Below are 12,251 nucleotides of genomic sequence, written 5' to 3'. Positions count from 1 at the left end.
ACACACACACACACACACACACACACACACACACACACACACACACACACACACACACTCTGCGGCAGGTGTCTGGATGTCCCGTCACTGATCAGTGACAGCGGTCCATAATTGATGAGCTTGGGGTCAAAGGTCGTGTCTCTTTACAGCGAAAGGAAACAGTCACACGCCGCCTCAAACATCACACACAAAACGTGTCAGCAAACATCCGGCGATGGAGACGTCAAAACACACACACAAACACACACACACATGAAGAGGAAGTGCAGGAGTCACGGGTCATCTCTCCATAATGCAGGAGTGCCATTATTCCACACACACACCACAGTCAGATTGTTCTACAACACACACACATGATTGATGAGATGAAGAGCGTGCATCTACAACACAAGAGCCTGATATTGTTATATTTCAATAAGAGACGTGGTTTCTCAAGTGAAGCTCTCAGGAGAGACGAGAGATGAGTTATTAATCTACTCCAGTTCCTCATCCATCTGCAAACTTGTGGATATGTTGATCAATATTAACTTATAGCACAAAATATTGTGGTGAAAATCTTGACTTTCTTCATGAATCTCAACTTTTGCATTTAATTTGAACATTGCATTTAAATTATCGACAACCAGTCGTCAACAATAGAGAAACTTTAAGAGCTTGTTGTGGTTTACTGACAAATATAGGAAATATTTTCCCTCCGTCCACCGAAAAATAATATTATTGTTATTAATAAATAGAATTTAAAGTGTAAAAATGCTAAATAAAAAAAAAAGTGCTCAGGCGTAGCTTAATTATTGTGTCGGTGCTCTTAGGGAAGGAATTTATCAGAATAAACAAACAAAAATAAGTCTAAGGCACTTGAAAAATGTGAAAAAAAATATTTAAAATCTTTTATTGACATGGCTATTCTTTATATTCTATTATTCTATACTTTAATATCATTATTATTAAATAGGCATGATAATTTTATTATCAAAACTAATAATAATAATAATTATTATTATTATTTAACATTATTAGTTGTAGTAGTAGTAGGCATAAAATAATAGAAAATGCTTTAATATTTTGTTAAAACTGCTGTTACGATGATTCAGTATACAATTATTATTATTATTATGATTATTATTATTATTATTATTATTATTATTATATTATTATTATTATTATATAAAAATACTTAGCTATGGTTATTAAAAAAACACCTGAATACTTATTCATTTGTAATGATATTCTATTCCTAAATATTATTATTGTTATTATTATTAAATAGTATTTTAATGTATATTAAAAATTTATTCATCATCATTATTATTATTATTATTATTATTATTATTATTATTATTAATGTTATTATTATTATTATTATTAATAATAATAATAAATAGGCATGATAATTGTAGTATCAAAACTAATAATACTAATAACAAAAGTAATAATAATCAGTAGTAGTAGTAGTAGGCATAAGATAAAATAAAAATGCTTTAATATTTTTTATAAAAACTGCTGCTATGAAATAATTGTACCATGTACAATTATTATTATTTAAAAAATACTTAACTATAATAATAAAAAACACCTGAATACTTATTCATTTGTAATGATATTCTATTCCTAAATATTATTATTATTGTTATTATTACTAAATAGTGTTTTAAATTATATTATAATATTAGTCATGTTATTGGTATTATTATTACTATTCTTATTATTATTATTATTACTATTGTTATTATTAGTGGTAATATTATTATTATTATTAAATAGGTATGATAATTTATTACCAAAACTAATAATAATTATTATAATAATAACAACAACAAAAACAACCATAACAACAACAACAACAACAAAAATAATAATTAGTAGTTTTTAATTAGTAGTAGGCAAAAAAAAAAAATTGTTCTGTGTACAATTAATATTATATTAAAATACTTAACTAGAATCTTATAAAAACACCTGCATACTTATTCATTTGTAGTGATGTTCTGTTGTCTGAGATAAAAAAAAAAATATTCATCTTTTGGTTTGATTAACCTAGTTAAAGCCTTTAAAAGTCATTTTAAGCTGAATGGTATCTTGCAAAATAACTAGTAAAATATTATGTACTGTCATCATGGCAAAGACTAAAGAATTAATAATTAGAAAGGATTTAAACAGTAAAACGAGTGTCTACAAATACACTGAAAAAAATAATTTTAATTGAAAAGCACTTAAATAACAAAAAAATATTATTTAATAAAAAATAATTATTATTTTTGTCAAAAAAAAAACTCCTTAGAGGCGTATTTGGTCATGTTAAAGCTAAACGTCAATCAAAGCTGCCATTTATTCCCACTGCATAGAAATAAAGAGCATGAACAATCTGTGGAAAATGCTAAATACCTCTTTTGTATTCCACAGAAAGAGAAGTTACTTGACAAAGCGATAAATGATGTTTATTATCCTCCTCTCCAGCAGATTTCCTGAACGCTTCAGGCCACAATTAATATCTGTGAATGATGGAGTCACACAGCGGGCGTTTGTTTGGGCTGAATCACGCTTATTATAGACGATCTCGACCTCTGAACTTCAGCAGCTCTTCATATGCTGATCAGGAGCATCGGTTTAGTGGAGTTTGACATCCATCCAACACATGATTTAAAGGGGACCTATTTTTACAAGACGTAAAATGCATCGCTGATGTCCCTAGAGTGTGTGTGTGTGTGTGTGTGAGAGTGTGTGTGTGAGTGAAGTTTCAGCTCAAAATAAAACACAAATAATGTTGTATAACTCCCTGAAACTGACCCTTTTAAGCTTTGATCCTAATTGTACTGTTTTGGTGACTGTCACTTTAAATTCAAATGACACTGTGCTCTTTTTAAAAGAGGGCGGAGCTACAAATGCCTATGTGTCTGCATAGTGGCAGATTTAACACAAGAGCATTGTTATCTAGGCAAAAATCTCAAGAGGTGTTTATTTGTGTTCATTTGCGCTAAAACTCACATTTATAGTCCTCTTAGTCGCTGTAATGATAAAAAATGGCAACCAAGAGCTCAGGGCTCTCTCCCATTCGCAGAGCGAGAGGGGAGATTGAGCTCAGGTATAGATCTCAACAAACTCACCGGCTGAAGAGGCTAGGGCAAACTACTTTGAGAAGGAAGGGAGCTAGACAAATTGCCTGCTTAGCTAATGCCTAGTTCAGACTGCGTGAGTTTAGCCCTGATTTTGGCTCGCCGACAGGTTTTGAGAAATCGCCGACAAATGCCTGAAATCACAGGCAAATCGCTGCTCGTGCACCTGAGTGACAATCACACAGTATGAACGATCAAAGACGCGATCTGAGAAAGTGGAATAGAATGGTAAAATATGGGAGAATTTCGGCAAAAACGGGAGGGTTTACATGAGTGAAGTGAACAGGAAGTGTTTGTGGAGAAACAGTTTTGCCAAGGAACGCAAAACATCTTTACGAGGGAACGCAAAACTTTGCGAGAGAATGCAAAAACTTAGAAATATATATTTTCCTCCCACCCATTTTTTTCTTTCACCCATTATTTTTTTTCACCCAGCCAATTTTTTTCTCCTCCACTACGTCCCTTCTGGGGTTCCGTAGAATTTGAATGCTTGTATTTAAAAAATATCTAGTCTAATATTATGTGCTGTCATCATAGCAAAGATAAAATAAATCAGTTATTAGAAATGAGTTATTAAAACTATTATGTTCAGAAATGTATTTAAAAAATCTTCTTTCCATTAAACAGACATTGGGGGAAAAGGGTTGCTAATATTCAGGAGGGCTAATAATTCTGACTTCAACTGCATATATACAGTTATTTTCCACCCTACAGAGGAAAGAGAAATAAATACAATAGAATAAAAATATGAAACAAACTGCTTTAAGCATCTACACTGTAAGAAAAACACTTTAGCTACAAAAATCCTTCAGTAAAGAGCAGTAAGGGATGTTCTCGTCATTTGATTAATGATAAAACAGGCAGCAGCATTTCGCACGGTCACTTTAATGGTTTCTCTTTCACGTGTCTTTTGATTCTCAATTCGTTTGTTTATTACGCAAATGAGGGTTAATATAAATAATCCCTAATCACCGCGTTTTGACACCTATTTGACCATTAAAGCGCTCATGTTAAGATTACTTTAGATGTCTGCGCTCCTCTGCTCGTCTCAGTGTGTGAATGAGACAGAAGGCTGACTGCGTGCTTATGCGTGTGCGCGTGTTGCACACACACATAAGCACGCGATCTTTCGCGCTTTTGGTATATGATGCAATAATCGTTTATCACGATTGATGGTTTTTCATAATCGTTAGAAGCCATAATTGAAATCAAAATCGGATTTTCGATTAATTGCACAGCCCTATATTATATATACTATTTAAAAACTAAATAAAATCAGTAATTTAAGGGGCACAAGAAATTAGAAGTATTTTCTGCGATGAATGCCAATTTGGAAAAAAAAAAGGATGAGTAAATTATGGCAAAATGTTCATTTTGGGATGAACTGCCCTCTTTGAATATAATAGTCAAACTAATATAGTGAGCACTACAAATACTGTACACTAGATTTCCAAAATATCCTTCACTTCTCTACACAAAAAATCTGTGTATTTCCTCTAAAAAGCTTCTGAGCTTCAGATGTGCTGTGGACTGAGGTGAGCAGGATTACAGCGGTTTGTCCTGATAGTGACGGGATTTCTGCAAATCGGGAACAAGAGGCCAAATCTGGATTTACACACTGAGCAACAGCCAGAAGCTTTTACCCAAAACACACACACACACACACACACACACACACACACACACACACAGAAACCATACAAAGCAGAACCAAACAGTAGTGGGCATCAGCTGAGAGAAATACTGTAGAAGCAGAGCACATTCTCAATTCAATAATCCTTCACATTTTACCATGTTTCTGTATGGTAAACAGCCAGATAATTGTAGGAAAACAGTAGTTTACCCTTTACTTACTGTAAAACCTAAGACCATGAGGACAAATGGCTGTAAAGACTAAATCACTGATGCAATAAAAATCTAAATATGTTTAAAACACTATATAAATGTTGTGATAAAAAAATAATAATAGTATTTTTTAATATAATAATTTACTGATTCAAATGATCCATTCAGAGTGAGTCCCCAGTAAACGATTTACTAATTCAAATTATTCATTCAGAGTGAGTCTCCAGTAAACAATTCACTGATTCAAATGATTCATTCAGAGTGAGTCTCCGGGAAACAATTCACTGATTCAAACGATTAATTCGAAGAGTCCTAAGTAAACATTTTACTGATTCAATTGATCTATTAATTACTGATTTAAATAATTAATCTAAATTCAATCTCCAGTGAACAATTCACTGGTTCAAATAATTCATTCAGAGTGAGTCTTCAGTAAACAATTTACTCATTCAAATGATTCATTCAGAGAGTCTCAAGTAAACAATTCACTGATTGAAATGATCTGTTCAGAGTGAGTCTCCAGTAAATGAATCACTGATAAAAATGATCTGTTCAGAGTGAGTCTCCAGTAAATGAATTACAGATAAAAATCATCTGTTCAGAGTGAGTCTCCAGTAAATGAATCACTGATAAAAAAATGATCTGTTCAGAGTGAGTCTCCAGTAAATGAATTACAGATAAAAATTATCTGTTCAGAGTGAGTCTCCAGTAAATGAATCACTGATAAAAAATGATCTGTTCAGAGTGAGTCTCCAGTAAATGAATCACTGATAAAAATGATCTGTTCAGAGTGAGTCTCCAGTAAATGAATCACTGATAAAAATGATCTGTTCAGAGTGAGTCTCCAGTAAATGAATCACTGATAAAAATGATCTGTTCAGAGTGAGTCTCCAGTAAATGAATCACTGATAAAAATGATCTGTTCAGAGTGATCCTCCAGTAAACTGTTCACTGATTCAAATGATTAATTCAAAGTGAATTTCAAGTAACAATTGGCTGATTCAAATGATTCATTTAGAGTGTCTCCAGTAAATGATTTCCTGATCCAAATGAATCCTTCACAGTTTTTACTTGAATTATTATGAATCAGAGTAATTATAAGAGTATTAGTTTATGTAATGAGACTTTCTGGCAAAATAAACATTCATAACTTATTACTTCAAGTCAATTCAAAATCAAGTGTTGTCATGCTCAACGAATCAAATTCAATGACTGAACTGTGTGACAAGCAGTACAAAGAGTGAAAGAGAAGAAAGCGAAGTCCTCCAGAAATCTGTCAATATGAACTCGGAGAGGAACGGAGGGATGGAGAAAGAGAAGAAGACAGACATGAATCTAAAGTAGTCTTTGTTGTGTCCTCAGTGACAGTGAGCATCTCTCATTCTCGTCCTCTGTGTTTCTCTTTACATCTTTTCTGGCAGCACATTTATCATTCCTGCACACAAACAATTGAGCTGGAAAAGTGATGAACGCAGGCGATACAAAAGATGGCTAAATCAGGGGCCTCCGATCAGCCGGTTGCTAGGATACCTTTGATCTTTTCCCACAACCAGCTTCCGGCAATACTTTCAGGAGGACGAGCCGAGTTTAACAGATAAAAACTTCACTTCAGTTTACTGTAAAATCACTTTAAAATCAAAATTGATGATAAAATATATACCATAATTGCTTAATGCATAATTATATACCCTAAAAAGTAGATTATTAATGAATGTTATGTTATAAATCAAATAATTATTACAATTGAGATTGCTCTTAATCTTGACAATAATAATAAAAATGTAACTATATTTAATATTATAAATGATTATTTATATAATTACATTAAATAACTATACAATTATCAAGTATTATAATTATAATCAATATTAACATAAATTCTGTGACTCATTATTATCATTATTATTAACAACATTATGAAAATATTAATGATTTATTATCCCGATAAAAAAAACTATAGTAATCTAATCTGAATTTTTATTATTCACAATATTAACATTATGATAATTTTATGAATATTAGTAATAATAAAAAATATAATAATAATAACAACAACAATAATAATATAAAATGTTATTAGTATTATTATTATTATCATCATCATAAATAATGATCATAATAATAATAATAATAATAAATATTGAGAATATCAATAATTTAATATCTCAGTAAAAAGCATGTTTTAAATAATTTAAATAATCTAAATAATTTGTATTATTATTAATATTACTACTATCATCATCATTAATAATAATATTAATAAATAATAATAATAATAATAACAACAATAATAAAATCAAAACCATCAAACCATCAATATTGAATATCCCAGTAAAGATAACTCTAGTAATCTAATATAATTTATTATTATTAACATTATGATTCTTTTTTTAATTTTATTATGAATATTTGTAAAAATAATTCAAATCATAATTAATAAAATAATAGTAATAACAATAAAAAATATTAATGTTTTATTATTGTTATTATTCTTGTTATTACTATCATCATCATCATTATCATTAGTAATAATAATAATAATAATAATAATAATAATAATAATAATAATAATATCAACATTATGGGAATATCAATAATTTGATATCTCAGTAAAAAAGTATGGTGGTCTAATCTAAATTACTATTATTATTATTATTAACATTCCGATTATTATTTTAATTATTATGATTAATATTAGTAATAAGTAAAATATTAATAATATTAATAATAGTATTAATTAATTAATGTTTGATTTTTGTTATTATTGTCATATTATTATTATTATTATTATTATTATTATTTTAATATCAGTATTATTATATTAATAACAATAATGACAATAATAATAAAATACTACTAATATTAAACTATTTATTATTATTATTAATGATGATTGTGATGATAATAGTACTTGAAGTAATAATAATGATACTACTACTACTACTACTACTACTAATAGTAATAATAATAAACATTATATTATTATAAGCAGTAGTGTTTATTATTATTTGTAAAATATACATTGGATTTAAATGAAAAATGTACAAAATAAATAAATAAAACGAAATAACAAAATAAATAAATTACAATTAAAAAATAAAGACGAAAATAAAAATTACAATTTAAAGAATCAGAATTGTCTTGTCATCAAAATGGTTTTCAATTTAATATCTAAAAAGTTTTTTTTATTTTATATATAAAAATTTCTTATTTGAAATGTGCTGTAGATTTAAGTGTGTTAAAATGAAAAAAAAAATAAAATAAAATAAAATAAGTAATTATTAATAGAATATTTTAACTTCTGTAATCATATTCAGTTAATAAGGAAATCAAGGTCATCCTGTATTATTGATATAACCATATACAGTACACGACACCTACATTACAGTATAACATAGAAAATTAACTGTACTTAACTAACAAAAATCTAGAGCTTTAGTTTCTCTGTATCTAATCCTGAAGATCTTTCACTAAAGCACCAACTAAAAGCATCAGCAAAACAGAAGTGCTGAAATCGTCTGAAAATACTGGCAGTCAACTATTTGAGTATACATCAACTGAAAAATCACAAAAGATGCATGGAATGAAGTGATGATTTCAGCTCTCTGTCCAACACTTTAAACAGCTGTCAGTCAGTCAGTATCAGAGGCGTCAGCAAACACACTCAGCATTTTCCCTGATCTGCTGTGAAAGATGCACATCAACAGAAGAGCAATTAAAATCAGCACATTTACAAATAATTTACTCCAAATCCAAATAATGCATCACTTTATAGGAATCAAACATAAATCATCACTGCTTATAAACAGAAAGAAATCCGAGCATTCTGATGAAAGAGAAATGCACTGAAAATACACTGCACAATGTATATTAAAAAACTAAATAGAGTAAATATTGTTTGTGATAAGGCTTACTGCAACGGTAAACTGCAAAAGACGGAGTTTAATAAATCAATTTGCTGCATTTATTTAGACTTGATGGAGAGTTTCAGTGTCTCACTCCTTTATAAAGTTCAGAAAATGAAGAAATGAATAGAATTATAAAATAAACTAAATAATTAACTAACTAACAAACTAAACAATTATATAAATAAATAAATGAACAAATATATGAATAAATAAACCAACTAATCAATTAATATAAATAAGTAAACTAACTAATCAATTAATATAAAAAATTAACTAATCAATTAATATAAATAAATAATAAAATAAATAAATGAATAAATAAATCAATAAAGACTAACTAATCTATGAATAAATAAACGAAATAAATTAATCAATAAACAAACTAACTATAACCAACTAGTCAATTATAAATAAATAATAATAAATAAATAATAAATATTAATAATAAATGAATATTTTTAGTAATTTCACAGTAGCTTTTATACAGTACAGTAACTATAAAAATATAATAATACAATATATAATATAAATAAATAAATATAATATAATATTTAAATAAATATAAAAATATATAAATAAATATATCAATAAATATATTAATAAATAAGAAAGTAAATAAATAAAGGTATAAAAAGATTATAGGATGGATGGATTGATTAATTAAATATTAGATAAAATCAAATTATAACCTTTTATTTACAGGAATGATTGTCATATTTCTTGTATTTGAAATAATTTAGCTTATTTAACATTGCATTTTTTTATTATTATTTGTATTTCTTTTCAAATATAGCTATTCAAGTCTAAAAATAAAAAATAAAAATGTAATATTGTCCAGTCTTACCTAATCCACCAGTACATACCTAAAATACACAAACCAAAACAAACCTACTGTATACTAGCACTGCTTTAACAACTATCTACAATATATCTACACGATCTATATAGTATATCTACAATGCTTCCACAGAAACTGACTTTTCTTCCTCTAAACTCTGAGTTTTTCTTTCACAATTGACTTTTTTCTCTAAGTTCGGAGTTTACATCCTGCAATTCTTGCTTTTTTTTCTTTGAATTCTGAATTTCTATTTTGCAATTCTCACATTTTTCTCTGAATTCTGAGCTTATACTTCTCAATTTAGATTTTTTTTCTCTGAAATCTGAGCTCATTTTTGCTCAATTTAGATTTTTTCCTCTATAAATTAATTTATGTATAATCTTAGATTTCAGTTTAAATCTTGCAATTCAGACTTTTTTACTCTAATTTTGAGGTTTAATTCTTGCAATGCTGACTATTTCATTGAATTTGGGGTTTCCCTTTAGCAATTCTGAATATTTACTCTAAAAAAACAATGAAAAAACATGGCGAATTCCTTCAAAACCTTATTCCTCATGATTGTCTTCAAACTGGCAAAGTCAAGCAGGAGAGAAAGACAAAGAAAGAGAGGAAGAAAAAAGAAACAAGAATTTAGGCCAAAAACAGAAAAACAAGAGAGCAGCCAACAAGCGTCCAGCATCAGAAAACTGCAGAAAACAACGCATGCAATGCAAATCAGCTTCCATCCCGATGCCAAACGTCTCCAAGAAAAGACCCTTTATGTGCCAGTGTTTGGCCTGAAGACGTGCACACATCCATATAACCTGCTGACAGAGCCTGAGATCATACAGGAGGAGGACAACAGCACGCATTCAACACACACACGCAGCAAACAAGCACTCACTTGAACGCCATGGCATCGAGAGGCGAAAACTGATTCATTAAAGAGGCTTTGGGAAGTTCAGGTCTCAGACGTATGAAGATGGAGAAAAGAGTTCTTTAAAGGTCTGTGGAGAAAACACAAACAACTGCACATTAGTAGAGGATCATATATGATATCATACAAAGAAATGCTACATATGGAACAGATTCAGCAATGTCAACCATTATAAATGCTGTATTCTGCATGCCAGGACTAAATGTGTTGATGTGACAGAAACACTTTGAACTTGCACTCTTGGGATTCTGATTGAATCACTTTTGAGAGTCTGATTCAATCCCTTTGGAGTTGGATTGAATCACTTTTGAGTGAGTCTGATTCAATCACTATTTGGGTAATTCAAAAGCGATTAAATCAAACTCTCCAAAGCGATTGAATCAGACTCTCAAAAGTGATTGAATCAGACTCTCAAAACTGATTCAACCAGACTCTCAAAAGTGATCCAATCAGACTTCAAAAAACGATTGAATCAGACTCTCAAAAATGATTTAGTCAGACTCCCAAAATTGATTCAATCAGACTCTCAAAATGATTGAATCAGACTCTTAAAAAACGATTCAATCAATCTCCCAAAAGTGATTCAATTAGACTCTCAAAAGTGATTCAATCGAACTCTCAAAAGTGATTCAATCCACCTTCCAATAATGATTGAATCAGACTCTCAAAAGTGATGTAATTAGACTCTCAAAACTGATTTAATCAGACTCCCAAAAGTGATTAAATCAGCCTCCCAAAAATGATTCAATTAGACTTCCAAAAACTGAATCAGACTCCCAAGTGATTTAATTAAGACTCTCAAACGTGATTCAATTAGAATATCACAAGTGATTCAATCTGACCCCCAAAAGTGATTGAATCAGACATTCAAATATGATTCAATCCAACTCTCAAAATGATTCCATCAGACTCTTAAAAGTGATTCAATACAACTCCCAAAATTGATTAAATAAAACTCTCAAAAGTAATTGAATCAGACTCTCAAAATTGATTGATTCAGACTCTTAAAACTGATTCAATCAGACTCCCAAAAGTAATTTAATCAGACTCCCAAATGTGATTCAATCAGACTCTCAAAAGTAATTTAATCTGACCCCAAAAAGCAATTGAATCAGACATTCAAAAGTGATTCAATCTGACTCTCAAATATGATTGAATCAGACTCTTAAAAGTGTTTTAATCAGACTCTCAAAAGTAATTCAATCAGACTGTAAAAAAATATTTGAATTAGATTCTGAAAAAGGGATTTAATCAGACTCTCAAAAGTGAATCAGACTCTCAAAAGTGAATCAATCAAACTCTCAAAAGTGAATCAATCAGACTCTCAAAACTGATTCAATCAGACTCTCAAAACAAAAGTGATTCATTCAGACTTTCAAAAGTGATTCAATCAGACTCTCAAAAGTAAATCAATCAGACTCTCAAAAGTGACTCAATCAGACTCTCAAAAGTGATTCAATTAGACTCCGAAAAGTAAATCAATTAGACTCCTAAGAGTGCAAGTTCAAAGTGCTTGTGTCACATCAACACATGTTGTCCTGGCATGCACTATACAGCATTTATAGTTGTTTTTAGCAGACCTTTTGACAATGTTGTACTCAAAACTTGAACATTGAATCTCAACTGTGACATCTGAA

The 12,251-nt window shown here is 29.6% G+C and overlaps 1 protein-coding gene and 1 long non-coding RNA gene across 17 annotated transcripts in view; both read right to left on the bottom strand.

Moving 5' to 3' along the window:
- Positions 1–12,251, bottom strand: part of LOC147838686 (uncharacterized) — a 1,589,207-nt gene that overhangs the window by 268,086 nt on the left and 1,308,870 nt on the right. The window lies entirely within an intron of this gene.
- Positions 1–12,251, bottom strand: part of sema4d (sema domain, immunoglobulin domain (Ig), transmembrane domain (TM) and short cytoplasmic domain, (semaphorin) 4D) — a 147,627-nt gene that overhangs the window by 90,820 nt on the left and 44,556 nt on the right. For all 16 annotated transcript variants that reach the window (XR_015519778.1, XR_015519777.1, XR_015519776.1 and 13 more), the window contains exon 2: positions 10,582–10,684. Coding sequence is in view for 6 of the 16 variants with exons in the window: in XM_087300483.1 (XP_087156609.1) it covers positions 10,582–10,619 (38 nt within the window). In the remaining 10 variants the exon portion in view is untranslated. The remainder of the gene's footprint in view (positions 1–10,581; positions 10,685–12,251) is intronic.

The sequence above is a fragment of the Danio rerio genome, chromosome 21 (genome assembly GCF_052040795.2).
Source record: "Danio rerio strain M-AB ecotype USA chromosome 21, GRCz13ab, whole genome shotgun sequence".
In the NCBI taxonomy this organism is placed as follows: domain Eukaryota; kingdom Metazoa; phylum Chordata; class Actinopteri; order Cypriniformes; family Danionidae; genus Danio; species Danio rerio.
Note: the sequence above shows the minus strand (reverse complement) of the source record. Positions and strands in the feature narration are given on the sequence as shown.